At 38.2% G+C, this 17,204-nt stretch overlaps 1 protein-coding gene and 1 long non-coding RNA gene across 2 annotated transcripts in view; one reads left to right on the top strand and one right to left on the bottom strand.

Moving 5' to 3' along the window:
- The window catches only part of LOC116217003 (dihydropyrimidine dehydrogenase [NADP(+)]-like), a 41,798-nt gene that overhangs the window by 9,962 nt on the left and 14,632 nt on the right, over window positions 1-17,204 (bottom strand). The window contains exon 2 of the mRNA XM_031554949.1: window positions 13,512-13,676. Within this exon, the coding sequence (XP_031410809.1) occupies window positions 13,512-13,676 (165 nt within the window). The remainder of the gene's footprint in view (window positions 1-13,511; window positions 13,677-17,204) is intronic.
- Window positions 2,130-8,347, top strand: LOC109369204. Its single transcript, XR_002117914.2, has 4 exons — window positions 2,130-2,580; window positions 2,686-2,781; window positions 7,836-7,922; window positions 7,994-8,347. It is a non-coding gene; the product is annotated as an uncharacterized LOC109369204 (long non-coding RNA).

The raw sequence follows: 17,204 nt of genomic DNA, 5'->3' as shown, positions 1-17,204 counted from the left end.
CATGATGATAAAGACAAGTAATGCGGAATGTCTTGACATTGCTGACCCATAATTCTCTTTCTCTTCTCTCTTTTCAGCAAGTAGAGAGTAAATATTTAACAATTGCTAACCATCCACTGTTTTACTCCTTAACTTACAACTAAAATATATTCAAGATAATTTTAGTAAATGAAAATAAGACAAGTAGGGGATATTAGTATAGTTATTAGTTAGATTTTTGAAGAAAACCTCTTGAATAAAGCTCTATCTTTAATATATGACTTTATATTGAGCTCTCCACTGTGTTTTTCATACTGAAGTGAAAGATACAACAGATGTACACAAAAACAGGCCAAACATTATCAGCGGGCAAATACGTTTGGAGAAGCTGATGCTCGGAGTACAAAAATATTATCATTTGCTCACTCTATGACACAGGCGAAGTCAGTATGAAGAGGAAATAACAAAGATTTTCAGGCTAAATGGAGGTGCTCATTTTCAAAGGCAATTATTTTCTTATGATGACTCTACTTCTATACTACCTATGAGATTTCATATATTTAGTTATTTGGTGAATGTTGGTGAGGTAGGATCTAATGTCCTCAGACAAATTTTTAAAAGCCTACTTCTTTGGAAAACAATGGAATGCTGTTGCTTTGACAGGAGCACACACGCAAGCAGAATTGTAGAAGTTGGAAGGGACCTAGAGATATTTGAGTCCAACCACCCTACTAAAGCAGGTTCCCTACAGCAGGTCACATAGGTACAGATTGCCCTTTAGGATTGGCAGCACCAGTAGTAAAACAAGGGAATGGCTTAGGTTTGTAACAACTCTGCCATGTGAAACCTGGCTCTGCATCAGGTGGCACTGGGGCAGGAGTAGAGCTACTCTGCCTTTGACCTTACAAGTACACATAAATGTGTAGACAGAGATACCTCTCGCAGAAATGGCTGCTAAATGAAAGGCTAAGTTTTCATTAAAACATTTCAAGAGAAGCTTATCAACTTAGAATAAAGCAAAGTGAATGGACAGAACAAAAGAAGATCTGATGCACTTATACTTCTCACGCTTGAAGGTACTCTTGATTAAGACATGGTAATTTTTGAGGACCCTGAAATGTAAATGTAATGAAAGAAAATGTAGCTCTTGTAGAAAGCAGTTCACATATTTTATGGGATTAAAAAAGTATGTCCATTTCATGATGGACTGTTGAAAATTTCAGTGCCCCATGTAAACCCTTCAAATTCCATTGAAAATTATCCATGCAGCTGACAACTTTGCAGAAAATTCAGCAGAATTATTAGGATTTCATTTTGGACAAGGAAAACAATGTTCAACCTTTAGTCTCTTCAGTAAAGTGTGAAATTGAATATGAGTGAACAGAAATTTGCATTACTGAAAGGAAAATATTCAAGTTAACAAAGGCAGAATCCAAGAGAAGACAGATACTCATTTTCAGCCATAGTCTAGCAGAGAATACCTACAAACCCTTGTGTGTCTGCCATACCCCTGCTGTATTTCTGTATTTTCTGCACTGTCTTAATATAAAGGGAAACCTGAGGAGGCCAATACAGCATTGGAGTAGCTAATGGAAAAAGGGTATATCTAATTCTATGATATTTCAGATGCATGCTATGAACTGTAGCAAAAGCTTTACATCAGGGTGCTGACATACTATTTTTCCTTAAAACATATGGAAACAACACTCACAAGAGGCAACACAAATTTTTTTCCTCCATCTATAGACACTTTTTTCTCATCAGATTTTCTACTGATATATATCCACAGTCCTTTTTATAACAGTTCTTTGAATACCTCACTAATCGTTACTGTTTATTCTCACAGAAGCATGGACAACTTTCTGCACGGTGCCCCTCTGAGAGGGGAAACCAACTGGAGACGAATATGTTCAAGGGCTGTAGCCTGCTCGCATGGAGGGAATGAGTGAACATTAGGTGAAAGGTACTCCAAGATCCCTCCTCCAGTTCCTCCAGGCTCTGATTCCTTCCAGAGGCATGCAGATTTCATAAATTTCCCCTATTACTTAGCAATAAAGCTGCCTAATTTATTAGAAAACAAATTCAGTTGAAAATAAAAAGAGACAACATGTACACTGAATAACTTTGTTAGAGTTCCCTGACTCCTGCATTAAGTCAGCCAGCAATTCCCCAGGACATATCTGTCTCTTCCCATCCCCAAGAAGTCCATCCTCTCTATTCCCTTGTTCCATCACCCCCAGGGCTTCCTTTAATTCGCTTCCTTGGATTTGAAAGCTCAGGAAAACTAGCAGATTCTGTGCAGGTAGAAGAGGAAAAGGTAGCTCAGAGGAGGAAGAAAAAAACCCTCCTCCTCTTAACACTCTACAGCTCTGTGATCTATTTCATCATGTGACATTGCTAGTGACAAAACAATGCTTGGGAGCAATAAGCGATTTTGTCAGCCTAGTTACATCCTCCCCAGCTCCCACTTTCTCTTTGCTCTATTACTGCTGTAGCAATACTCTCAAAAGCACTGATAATTACCTGATTTTGCACAACCAGTTCTTAAGCTATGCAATTCTGATAGATGAGGGTATGCTCATCAAGAAGGCGCAGGAACAGGTTGTATGTCTTGTCCCCTTTTCAACAAATTATCTGAAGGCTCTGCATGTCAGCTGTGTGGGGGAGACCTATTGATCTCCTAGCTGTTTTCTCCTTTCTGGTTAGGTATCTGACTTCATACAGAGAACTTCCTCACTCCCCAAGATCTGCCTGCTCAATGGGACTGCTCATGAAGGGAGACAGCCTGCAAGTGTTCACAAGGTTGGAAACAAGAGATGTTTTCAATGGCCACAGTGGGACCTGTGGGATGCATCTCCACCAGAAGTTCACTGAGAATCATTTACAAGAAGTCCTTCTGGTTTACTTTCCCACTGAGCAGTACAGCAGAGTGCTGCAATGCACTTAACTACACAACAACTGTTCTATCATCTGTTAGTGATGCTTCATTTTCTTGTGACACTTTGCCTTTCTTCTCCAGAGGCTAGAATAATTCTGCTGAAGATCACTTAAATTTGCACTTCTTTGGGCATCTTCCCTGAATCAGTATTGCTTTCTCTGAATGTTTTGATTCCATAATCACTGCTTTGAGCAGAAAGTTGGACTAGCTCACCTCATTTCCTGAGGCCCCTGCCAAATCTGAGTTTTCAGATGATCCCTCTGCAGTCTTGCATTTGTTCAAACACATCTTTTATGTCTATATTTTGCTCTCTGCTCTCTCACATAAACTTCAGCCTATCATCTCTGCTCCCTTTTGAGGTCTGGTTCATTGCTGTCTGTACTGTTTCACTCTGTGGTCTTGCAAGGCCAGTTTATTTTTCTTCATTCTTACCTACTTCTGGATTTTGCTCTCCCTCTTTACTGTGTACTAAAGAAACATTTTTCAGTTCTACTTCTTCTGCCACAATCTGAACCAATGGAGATCTGCATTGTAATACGAATCAGCTGTTTCAGAAACAGAGACCCACAACCTAGCAGAAAGGCCACTTTCACAGCCACAGTGTACCATTCACCTCCCTCACACAACACACAAACCTCACATTGCAGCAAAGCAAAATACCAGGCAAAAAATACCAATACTTCATTCGCTCCTCCTCAGATTTCACCTCTCCAAATGAACAAAAGTAGCTCTCATGAGCTGGAGGAAGACAACCAGTTCTCATTAGACTCACATTAATGGGAACCCTAGGCTTATTTAACAATACACCTGTATCAGTAGAGGTATTCCTGCGGTGCCTTAACAGCGATAAGCACAAGTGAAGTGCTATGAGTTTTAGAAACACTACCTTGAAATTTAGGGCTATGACTTTTTGCAAACCCTAACACCTAACTATTCTGTATAGGCTGAAAAAATACATGTAATTACAAAAATGTTAGGTATAAAGATAATTAAATGAAAATGAAATTTGGAACAGGTTAGAAACAGTCAGCTTAAAAAAGAATAATATGTAAACATAGGCCAGCAAAAAACATTTTTCTGAGGAGCTGAGACTGACAGGCCCAGCAGCAGGGAACAGAATAGAAAAATACTGTTTGTTTCTTACAGTTCACACTAACTTCAGTGACTCATAACAAAGGATGTATGTTTAGGCCTACTTCAACAAAACCTTGGTTTTACTTGTTTTAAACGTTTAGAAAATAAGTACTTACTGTCACATTTTCCTTTGCAATTAAATGACTGTTCCACCTCCACTAGATCTGCACCCATGGCTTATACATACAAAAATATTTCTATTGACTTAGGAGTTACCTAAATCAGAGCACCTGCAGCAACTGACTACTTCAGAGCTCTTTCAAATTCCATAAAATACCAGACTAATACCATAAGAAAGAAAGAGTTCTGCTTTTTTTGGGCTGGCCACTTAATCTTACTTGTTTACTACTTGCTACCTAACCATAACAATGAGTACAATTCGTTACTTTCAACAAGAATTTTAAAAAGGACTTGAATATAAAAGCAGATTGAATTGATATCTAGAATATGGAAGTGTGACACCTCAAGAAGTTTCATGAATACAGTTTTGTAGAAGTTTATGATTACAATTTTTAAACTTGGTGTGCATAAGAAGTTAAGAGGATATTAACAATATCCAGGATATAGACTAAGATCAGTTCAGAGCCTTGTAAAAAATTCTGCTTATCTACATCTTTCTCTGAGGATAAATATACATACATACATATATATATGTATATTAAACTCTTATTCCCATACTTTGAAAGGAATTTGACATCTTTTCACAACCTCCCTTTGCTAGAAAGCACCGGGAGCTGGGATAAGGTCCAGCAGCTGTCAGTCAAAGAATGGCTCCAGCTGTGGTGGTGCCTTTGCCTTTCTGGTCTAAGCTAGAACATGTCTGTGCAGAGCTAGCTCTCCTCCTGTAGTGCAGTTTATATTGGTGAAACAAACACTTTACTTGATCCTGAATAAAAATAAACTCTTTGATGATATAGCTGCATCTACACTAAGGTGCTGCTAGGACAGTAGTTAGATGTGATTTTATTTTTAGTGTTTCTAGCCTACATAAGTATGTGAGCAAGACTTTTAAATATAGTCCTAGCCTTCATATTTTTCTTCATTAGAGCTCTAGCAGAATGCCTAAAATGCAAACCACATCATAGAAATTAAGTGCAGAATATGGGCTACAGGAACTGCATATACTTATTACTTTTACCAAATATAAATTTGTTTTATTAGCATTGTAGTTTACAGTTTGTAAAAGAGAAAAAAGCAGAATTATCTAAATCATATAAGCTCAGTGCCTCATAAAAGACTAAAATCGTATCATAGCCACTAAAAATGAATGTCGTAGCTGCCATGCATTTTAAAAGATCAAATTTTGTAATGTAACCCAATTGTCTTTGAAAAGTTTGAAACAGAAATGAGGAAAAGTACTAGGGGTGGAGAGAGGTAATTGATTTGCACAGGTAATAATGTTAGTGGAAATTTGGCATTTTTGAAAAGTTAAGAATTTAATTTTGATATATCACTGATTGCTAATGATTTTAAACCAAAAATTGTTGCTTAAAAAAAAAACAAAAACAAAAAACAAAAAAAACATTGCCAGAAGGTCATTTTCTCCCCATCCAATGGCAACTTCTACATCCTAATTTTAAAACAATAACTACCCAGTAAAGGGCATTTCCTAGGAAGTAACGACTGGCTGGGATGAGTTGATAGCCCAAGGCACTGCTGAGAGCCATTAACCCTGGCCAGTTATTAATCACTGGGAAATGCCCTGCACCAAGGTTGTTATTGCTATTTTAAGCACAGATTTGGGGGTGTGGAGAAATGGACATCTTAGTGTACAGATTTTTTTAATGCATGATGCAATTCCCTTTTTTTGCTGTTTATGGATGACATTTCTAGAAAGAATGACGGCTCTGCCTGACACACAACCAGATTTCGCAGATCATTTTCAGCACATCATTGTGTGCACAGTAGCCTAAAAACCCAAAAAAAGCACTTGGGGATATAAGAAGTCTTTCTATTCTCTGTAAATAATAGTTTATACTGAAAAATAAAAGGAAGTTTGAGCCTTAATAAGAAGAATAAAGATATACAACTATTCACGCCACGGTCAGCAGAATTACATTCTAGAATTTTTTTTTTTTTTAATCATCTTCGCACCTTTACGTTTAGTGCATCTCCTTCACTGAGATTCCTGATTAATGACCACTCACATCTCTCTTCAAATAAGGAATTTTTAGTAATAGCAATGGCCAAAAAACAGCCTGAACCAGCTCCAGCTGATGCTGGCCATTAGGGAGTTTGTCTTTTCCAATAATCATGAAGATTGGGTCATTTTCTAGGAGATAGCTGGTGAAGTATTTCAGAAACTGCTTTAATTTTCTCCTAGTTCTTACCCTAAGGCTAAAGTTTTAAAGATGAGCTCATAGTCCTCACAGAATTGTGAAAATTGTTCTTTTCTTTCAGAGATCAATAACTCACTCTCCAAATCAAAAGGATATTCTTAGCATACGTACAAATAGTTCTCTGCCTTGCTGCACTACTTACTATTTGTCAAACCATAGCTGAGAAGGTAAAACAAACAAAATAATTCATGGCTTTATAACATGCATAAGTAAGAAAGTACAGTTCTGCACAAAACTAATTTGACAGGTTTCTCAACTAAGTGGTCGTTTCCAAGTCAGAACATAGAAGATCTTCTCACATTTCTCCTCAAGGTCCTAATTTGTCACCACCAACATGTACATTTGAATCACTGATTGTCAGAATCTCGTTGAATTTACTGTGAGGTTATACTTTCAGTTACAAATTGCAGTCTGCTGAAGAAGGTAAGTGCTTTATTGAAATAAAATTCACTTGAGTTGGTGGTAGGAATGTGTGTTTCCCATCTTTGCCAGATTAGCAACCATATTCTTAAAAACAGAACACATTTAGAAGGAGATGAATATTGTGGCAGTTGGGACCAATTGATCAGACACATACTGCATGATCAGTTGAACACACACAAACACACATTATTTCTGGGTAAATTTTTAGCAGACTTCCTTGTGTTTCTATACTTGGGATCATTGATGGCAACCATAGCCTTCTCTAAATAATTTCTTCCAGTAGGTTCTTCTTTAATCCCTTCGGCATGAGTAGTGCCCTCTGAGAGCAAGCCCCACAGTCACTGTAACGTGTGGAGAAGCATCTCCTGTCACTTCCTTCCATTTCTCCCTTCTGGTTCCAATCTGGCTGCACCTTTGCTGAGAAAAATAAATCTGAACTGCAGTCTATTCAAAATGTAGAAGTAAAATGAACCAGTACTGTGGCATAGTGAAGGTTTTTTCTTTACTCTCTCTTCCTTTCCTATAAATTCTGTGTTTGATATGCTTTATTTCGATGTTATTGAGCATTCAGCTGAGATTTTCATAGCACTCTCTGCTACAACTTTAGTATAGCTAGCTTAGAATCAATCACTGTATATATAAATTTAGAACTGTTTTCTTCTACGTGCATCACTACATTTGTCTTCATTTAATTTTATCAGGCAGTTCATTGGCCAGTCATTCAGTAATGTAAGATCCTTTGCAATACCCTTATAGTTCAATTCTTATTGTCTGTCTACAAGACTTACCATTACCAGCAAAGTTCACATTTTTTAAATTCTCTCTCTTTTCCAGACTGTTAATAACTATTTTAAATAGCATAGAACACAATACAGATCCCCAGAGAACTTAACTGTAGCTCCCTATTCAGTGTGAAAATTAAGTATTTACTCCTTAACATTGTTTCCTGTATTTAACTAGTTGTATATTCATGTGCGTTTCTTTCCTCCAATCTTATAGCAGCTTTCTTTTAAATCTTTCAGTGAGGGACCCTGTCAGATGCTTTTGGAAACCAAAGCTGCCTTCATCAGCTGAGTCTCTTTCGATGTTGTCAAATCACATTTTTTAAGGTATGGCCTACCACAAAAGCCTCTTCCCCCCTCCCCTCCCACTCCCCCTTTTTAGTAATTCTATTATTTAGATGAGCACTTACAAGTTTGCATGCAAGGTCTGAAGATCTCTCCTGGAATAGAAGGGTCAGGTGACCACTTGCCAGTCCTCCACTACTTTTCAAGCCTCAAGCAAATTTGCTACAGCTAACATTATTGTAAAAATCAGAAATAAATGCTTATAATAGATAAGAATTTTCCAGTACTATCTCATTTCTTCACTAACACCTAAGCATCAAGAAGTTAAAGTCTACAGAATCACATTTTGTAGCTCAGTCCCATGTCTATTAATGTTTTGTTCATATGAGGTTTGAGAATTTGTTATGAACTGTGGAAGTGCCTTTCCCAGAAAGCTTCCTTCCTTATAAGAAAATGTGGTCTCAAAGGCCCAATACATCAACATTTCTGTTGCTAGCTTCTGTTTTTGTTCATGTATTTTTGCAAATAGAAACTGCTGTGCCTACAGAAAAAGACTTCTGGTGTAAACCCAGTGGGTAAACTGAAGTTCTTGATGAATTCCTCCTTAGACTGCAGAGAGGAAAATACGTTCTGCAAGTTCATGAGGAGCTGAACAGGTGTCAGGAGAAACGAGGACAGCCTCAGGAGCTGGGAGAGTGAGAACTCCCAAGGAACATGCAGAGGTGTATTTTTCAGCTCTTCTTTACAGCAGCTCTTTTCTCCCCCTTTTCTAGGTAGCATCTTTCTGTACTATTTTTCATTCTCCCTTTTTGCTGTGGTGAAGGATGAAGGGAAAAAGGGAAGGCAGTTGTATGCTCCATGCTCTGAGGCCTCTTCTCATCTACCCATCATAGTGGTCACAGAATATTGATAAGTCTTGGCCATTCTTGCACCCCACGTTTGCTAGGGACAAGAGATTTAGTCCCTGGGCAAGACAGCTAGTATGAGCACTTTATTGCAACATCGTCCTCCCTTTTCAGTTAGGATTTCCTCTGATGTTAAGGGACTAGGACTGCTGCCAGCTTTCTGTAGTGAAAGGGATCTTTTCCATATGGTGAATTTAACAACTGCTGTGTGGGTTTTTTCACCTCCTACAAAGCATCCATGATGGTTGGCTTTAAGAAATTTAAGCTGCAGCAATAACAACTTCTGGAGTTTTCAGTGTGATTAGTGGACCTGAAATCAGAGAATCCAGGTAGCTGCTCTGCACTGCTGGGCAGTTCCATGATAAGCAGTGGGCATGTTTCTGGGCAGCATGGTTTGTGTCTCCCTCACTCTGTTCTTTCTAGTTGATGTACAAGGGTCTTCTTTTGGGCATTTACACATGGCATTTGCAGTCCTCATTCAGGTCCACAGCACATGGTCGCTGCTGGCACAAGGTGAGGTCCGCATGGGAACAGCCCCACCTGCTTGTTTTCCTCTGGGTTTGTAGATACATCTTCCACAGTTAAGCTTGTCAAGGTGTCTGCGACTTTTCAAGCAGATACATATATACATCCACTGGAGTATAAAATATGGTTTCCCTGTGGGGAAATCTATATCTATCTATACTAGCCCAAGAAAGAACAGGTATGTATGGAAAAAAGCCAACTGATGATTTGACCTTCATTTCTTCTGGACGTGACTCCTGAAAACACGGAGAAGAAGGTTCTGCCTTTCACCTTCCCTAACTACAGAAATTACAAACGTTGTTCCGAATTCCAAATACAAATGTTAAAAAAATTAATACAGTACATAATCCGAACACATCATAGTGACTGCTATGTCAAAATGTAAATAGTGTGTACAACACACAACATCCCACAGACTCTGAACACTCACCAAAAGTAAAAGTCATAACACTGCCTGCAATAATACTCAAATTATTCCTAACATGCCTAGTGAGAAAGACAAGCTATACCTGTTCTTACAGTAAAAATGTGATGCCTATATCTTAAAAAAAAAATTCCAACCTATATTCCTTTTCCATTTCAAAGAAGAATCATAGCAAAGATTTTTACAGATATATTGGTAAATTCCTCCAAGTAACCAGATTATAGAAGGTCTACTGTTAGTGCAAGACAGAGAGGGTAAAAGTGTAAAAATAATACAAATGTTTTTCATTGTACTAGTTGTCTTGTTTCATATCTGCGTAGATAAATACCAAGTGTAATGTAATATAACATTACTAAGAACTTCAGGATATTTTTTATCTTTTTTTAGACAATGCTGCAAATAAGTCAGTTATCAGCCTGGAATCCAATGATCTGCTCTTCTCACTCACACTCTGGCATGGCTAGTCCTGACAGGTGTTCCTAGGACGTTCTGAACAAAATTGTTGAACAAAAATATATTTTTAACAGTTTCAGCCTTGAGAAGCTGCTCTCTGCTGACTAACTGTCAGAAGGACTGTCAGCAACATTCCGCATGCAGCAGAACAAACATTAGGAAGACAAGATGTTTCAGCTTAATTTTGGGGTCCTAGAGTACTGACTGTTTCTGGCAGAAGAGGTTTCTCAATTCAACACATCACGACACCAATATCTGAATTACAGAATCAGTGTCACAGCTGACAATCTGGTATCCTATATAAATTCCTTAGAATCACACAGCAGCTCAAAGTCATTCATGCTCAGAAAGGAGTCCAAAAATTTACTTCTAGGACTTCAGTATACAAATACAGCAATACTGAAAAATACTCAGTACAGCATCTTCCAAGATCCCAGTTCTTTATTTATCGAATTTCTCAGATATTTTCTGGTTTGTGATGGACTTCTGTCAGCCCCATGGTGAATGACATTTCCCAAGCAATCTATTTTTCTTCTTTAAATATCATTCCAAAGACCTTTATCAGTAGCGCTGTAACCTCCCCTGCATGTGCTCAGACACATTTATGTATTGAAATTTTTAAAATGAATTTGCTTATTTTCGGGTACCAATTATGGGTTTGGGAAGGTGCTGAAAGACTCCCTGGCAGTTGTGCCCACCACCATCTCCACAGTATTTGCTAGATAAGTGTTTTACCACTTTCAGACATTGTCTCCTCAAGTTTTTCTCCCCCAGGGTGTTATGAAGCCCTAAAATCTTTGACTAGCTGCAAGGTATTGTAAATACACAGACCTGCCTATGGGAGTGGAAGAATAGACATCTGTGTAAGTAGCTGATTAACCAACTCAAACGGGCAGGCCTAGCTACGATAAGCAAAAGTTTTGGATGAGGGCCAGTTTATAGGCTTTTTCTGAAGAAAAAAGTGCTACCGGCAATATACCCGATTCCTCTGCAATCACCAAAAATGATTCTCCAGACTTTCAATTCCACTGTGCATACAGCTCCTGGTTTTACTGGCACATAGAGATTTATTGCCATGACAAGTATTCACAGTTCCCAGCCCAGATAACAACTACACTGTAACTGATGTCAAATAGATGATTATTAAATATCAGCAATAAGTTTTCTTGCAAGGTTCTGTAGTTCTTTTTCAACTTTTTCAGCCAGTTTCTACTGATTATTATAGCTTGCAGACTTGCATAAGTGATATTTTGCCCTTCAAATTCTTTGTTTCTGATCGTATCATGGGGTGAAGTCTACTTGTCCAAATTCATATTTCTTAAGTCTCCTGCTTCTTGAATATAAGGTAAAATACCATTTTGTCTGGAAAGTATTCCAGACAAATATCACATGTCCAAGCATGGATGCAAGTTTTTGCTATGTGCAGCTTTTGCCCAGGTCCACTCAAATTGGATTCAGGGTCAAAGAAGAGAATACTGGGAAAGGCTGCAGACAGAGGGGGCTCAAGCAGGAATCAGGCCACCTGCCAAAGGGTAGCAGACAGCGTGTTTGTGCAATGGGGGTGCTAATTCCTGATCTGTAGAGGCAAGAAGTCACAGCTACATGATATTTTCCATCGAGTTCTGCCAGGTGGTTCTCTTTTGCAAAATCCCTTGCAAATTTTACTTTAAATCCTAGGCCTTATTAGGGGAGTTTAAGTTCACGCAGACAGAAACTTCTTTTGGTTTTAATAAAAACAAACAAACAAACAAAAAATCCCAAATTAAATCAAGTTTAAAAAGCCTTTTTAGAAGAGAGAACAGGATTTAGAAAAATAATAATAATAATAATTCTACAAGCTCTAATTATTCAGAGTATTTCAAAAAAAGCACCAAGAGATTTCTACTCGGCAAACAAAATCTGTTTAAATTAGCAACAAATTTACCATTAGAGTAGTTCTTAGTCGGCACATTTTAACAATCTCCATGAGGAAAGGCAAGGTGCAGTGCTGGGTGTTGTGTTCCCTGCCAACACTGCAATATCAGCCCCATGGAATCCACGGCAGCAGCCACAGCAAATGGGAACTTAACGCATGATAATCCACAATCCATACAAAGGGATGATCAGAAGATGTCCATCCTGGGAACTACAGAAGAGTGAGACTTCTTCATCCCACATGCAGAGCTAGGTCTTCTAAAATTAGGACTTTCCTTTTGAAATGGTTGCTAGTGCTTTTACTCATGAAAGAGAAGAGTTTAGTCTAAAGCACAAAGTTCCATGAGAGATTTCTGGTGAAGATTGCAATAGGAGACCATTCCCACAGCAGTCTGCCCACCTGCAATATCTGAGACTTACACAAAGGGTGTGAAAGTCAGAGAATTACAACATTATCCTTTGGTTCACATTTTCACTATCATGAAGCCCAGCCATGGTAAATAAAGTGATGTGAACCTGAGCAAAGCAGCAGACAGCCCGTGTATAATGAAGCAGGACATACTATACATGCAGCGTTTAACTTCTACTGTGAATAAAATGTGTTTAAGCACTCTTATTTCAATTTCAGGAAGAAGAGAAAAATCTGACTGCTTTCATGCCATAATGTACTCAGGAATGTTCTCTTATTTTGTTCGTAGCTGAACCACGGAGGTAATAATTTAAAGACAGAAGATACCCAGGCTGTGGGATTTCAAGCTTTACCCATTTGAGATGATGATTGAGGTGAATTTTACTTTCCACCTTGCTGTTCTTATTCAGTAGAACTGGAGCCTAGCCGGCATCACTGCTCACAACTTTCATTATTACCTTCTAGACAAATATTCCCCATAGCCAAGAAGGCTCTAAAAAACCTCTCTCCATGTAGCAAAGTTAACTTCAAGTCAGTGTTGTTTCTTTCCTCCTAAAGCAGGCAATTACTTATCTTTCATATTTGGATTAACAACGAAAAGAACAAAGACTGCTTTCGTAAACAAATTCAATTCACAATGAAAATGAATACTACAGGTTTCATCTTTAAATATGATCTTAAGTACAAACTTATTCACAGAAGCGCTGATAAGCATCCATACTGGGATCAGCTCTTTCCTTATTACCTACCTGAACATAAACATCAGCCTAGCTGAAAACAGTTGTTCTCTGTTAGTGTAAAAAAGATTTCACAGCATTTGCTGTCATAAAAATTATTTGGATGAGCTTTTCTGGGTTTTTGTGGTTTTTTTTGTTTTGTTTTTATAATAACAATCATCAGTAAAGAAATTGGCATTCTATTTACTAAACATTAAATAGATGAGCTTTTACAGATCCACAAACGGGGGTCTTAAATATAATTCACGATTGAGTGGTACTTACTTGTTTTGGAAAGTCACTCTTCAGTTCAGTAATACTTTTACACCAGTATGCTGCTGTTTTCTCGCTGATCAGTTCAATGTTTAGAAAAGAGCCTTGGCCTGGGCCATAGATGGGACCTGAAGTAATTCCACGCACAATCCTCGGAGAAACGTTGGTCACAATATCCTGGAAAACAGCGAGGCCTGATCAGAAGTCTGAATCACAGGTCTGGTCCTCAGCAAACCCGTACACCAGACTTCACATACAAAGTGATATGATTAAAAGAGATCAAAATTAAAAAAAAATGAAACAGAAGTGGTTCAAATGAAGATCAATGCTGCAATCTACAATATTTCTGAAGGTAAACGTGAGGTTAGCAAACAATTTTGAAATATACAGTAAACACGCAAAATGTTGACTAGTTTAGTAGTCTTAATTAAGATTCAATGTCACCATGTCTATATTTACAAAGGACTGTAAATTCTGATATTATTTAAAACTAAAGAGAAACATATATGGTAAAACATTCTTTTTGCCAATTTCCAATTAAAAAATAATTTTGACTAAAGGTCATTTATTTACAAATGTATTGGAATTATTTGTTTAAGTATCCCTCCTCACCATCTTGTCATTTTTAGTGAGATAACATGAACCTCCATTAGTATATAGCAATTAAGGTCAATTTACATATTTTAATTAAGAACCATCCCATATAAAACAATTAGGGTAATAGGCATACTAACTGGATTTCATAACATTTGGACGTTTTTCCAACTAGATAGACAGGAAACCTTAATTAGCATTAATTAGCACTGATCTGCATATGTTTGATAAGGCATACCCTTGCCACAAAAGATTATTTATTCCTAAATCTGCCAAATGCTACAGTTACAGAGGATAAAGGGACTTTTCTTCACACTGTATGTAAATTTAGGATAATCTTCATTTGTTTATAAAGTTGAATTACTTATTATACAGTAAATATGCATTAATATTTTATAGTGATAGTTAATTACATGTCCATTTACATATGTAGAAATGATTCAAACTAATCTCCCTAGTTCATCTATTTTAAGGCCTAATAACAAATCTGAAACCTGAGCATCACAATAACTCCTAATTTTCCTATTAAAACATTTTCTCTTAATCACAAAAGCTTCACCTCCCTCTCAACAGTTAAACTATATTTTCAGGAAAAAAAAAAATCTGGAACGTTTTTGGAGTTGATGCAAACCCAAAACAAACTGCAAAGTACACTCCCATCGTTCCCAAAACAGTTTACACAAATTGCAGCTTATGCAGAAGAACCATTTATATCAGTTTGCAGAGGAAATTGCTATTTGACTCCATCCCAGAAAGCTATTCCTACACACAGGCCAGCGCCATCCAGCATGGGAAAACAAGTGAAGCTGATGACCAGCGTCCTGCGAGCACAGCATATGCTAATTTCCAGTAAGTGGATGTTATTCTGACCGTGCTTCAAGTTGCCTGGGGTTTCATTCTCCCTTTCTTCTCACTCTAGATGAGTCAGAAGCTTTGCAACCAAAGAAGCACTAAGTCCATGCCACCAACCCATCCTCTGGGTCAGTGAATGGGACACGATTCCCACCCGGTGGCAGACTTGTCGCTGTGTGTGTCAACAATGCTTGGAGCCTTCTATGGAACTATGGTTGTTATCTTAACATGTGTGTGTTTTGTTCTTCTCTCATTTTACTAAAGTTAAGAACTCAAAGATTGACATATCACAGCTTTGAAAAAAATGCTTGTGGGACAGTCACAAAGCCTCATTCTGCTTCCATACAAAAACACTCTGAAGTTCCTGCATCTGCCTCGGGTTTCCAGGCAATCTCTTCTAAGAACAGAGATGCTTGTTGAGACCTTGCAACCGTTGTTGAATCCCTATGGCTTCAACTTGCTTCTTCCTGCAGTCATTGCCAACATCTGAGGACCAATTTATCTCTGCATGACTCCATGAAGCTGAATCAGGTAATGCACAGACTTTGCAAACTGTCTCAAAAGCAGCCACCCTTCACATTAATGACCACAAGAGATGCACAGAGCCACATGAAACAGTAAACACACACACTTTTTTTTTTTTGCCTAGATTTCCTTACTTTCTTGAATTTTCTTTGAGATTCTGTGAGATCCCCTTTGGTGCTCAGAACCCTTCTCCTGCTGTCCCCTGCCAGCTCACAGCTGCTCTTTCAATCAGCAGCTCCCACTGCCTCTGCACCGCCTCAGTCTCACAGGACCCCTCTGCTGTGCCCTGCACTACTTTGTTATCTTTCCTGACCAAGCTGCTTCTGCTTCCAAAAATCCTTCTTGGCTTTGAAATCCAAACATTACCACCTGGCTCTTTTGTCTTGGTCCCTCCCGAGAGGAATGGGCTGTCCTTTTTCAAGATCCCATTACTCATTTGCCTCTCCTAGCTCAGAATGAGCAGGATGGAGAGAGTTTGTAATGACTGACACGCTGGCACATCTCCTGGCTCTTGTTAGCACATGACAGCCCCAGACACAAGGAGACTCACAGTTCAAGGAAACAAAATGGAATTTATAACTTATGTGATGATTCAAGGAATCTGTCTATGTACATACAGAATGAAATCACACAAGTGACAGAAAATTGTCTCCTTGAGATAAGTGTGAAATACCCATACAAAACTTGCCTTACTGTTGTCTTCAGTCTCATGCCACAGCTATGAGAACTAAGCAGGAAGACAATCAGGCAAGGCATCTAACTAAGTTTATTTTGCTAAGGCCATGTTAGATGGACACTCCTGGTGGTTGTCCAATTGTTAGAGTTTGTCTCCAAAACAGCACGCAATGCAGCTGTAGTAACCACAGTGCTCCAGCACACCAGAATTGAGACATGGAGTCTTTGGTTGTTCTGTTTGAATTCCAATTTTTTCTGTTTGTAGAAATGGGGTGGACAAACGCTGGTGCTCATCGTTATTCTTCTGAAACTTCAGGAAAAAGCAGAATTTTTCCCCAGTTATGCACACAACCCTTTCACTCTTGATATGTGAATAGAAGCTACCACAGGACTGATGCAAGAAACTTGAGAGGAAACACTCTGGCATATAAACCTACAAACTTTTTTGACTTTAAGAAGAGCAGGCTGCTACAGAGATGACCCCACTGATAAATTGGTCTGGACGCAGGTAACAGTATATGTCTGCATATAGAAATAGCAGAATGTCCTCAAACTCCAAAATGAAGCAAATATTTCTTACCTACCTATGAGAACAGAAGCAATAAACAATCCATTGGAAACATGGCATAAAGCTTTCATGTACCATGAAGTCTGAGGATAAAAAACTCCTAATGAAGTGCTACTGAGGGAGAACAAATCTTATCTCTGACCACACAAAAATATGAAGCTACAGGAAAAAAAAAAGACTAAAAAATTAATCGGTATTGGCAAAAGTAAACAGAACAATCCATAGAAAATTCATTCATTTCTTGGGGAAATGTTGCAAATTAATGTAGATTCCAGGATTAGGAAAATTCCACACTAGATACCAGCAAAACAACTTATTGTTGGAAAGTTAATGCAAACCAGGGGGAAACAGAACAAATGGAATCGAGGGCCAACTGTGACTCATGAATATTTCAGTTACTGATTTTTTTCTTTTGCCTCAAAAGTTGTTTCTCCTCCACAGTAGAGCACACTAACAACTGTACCAATTCCTCAAATATTTCTAGCTCTGGA

The sequence above is a fragment of the Meleagris gallopavo genome, chromosome 10 (genome assembly GCF_000146605.3).
Source record: "Meleagris gallopavo isolate NT-WF06-2002-E0010 breed Aviagen turkey brand Nicholas breeding stock chromosome 10, Turkey_5.1, whole genome shotgun sequence".
NCBI lineage: Eukaryota > Metazoa > Chordata > Aves > Galliformes > Phasianidae > Meleagris > Meleagris gallopavo.
The sequence above is the reverse complement of the archived record's forward strand: the minus strand, read 5'-3'. Positions and strand labels throughout refer to the sequence as shown.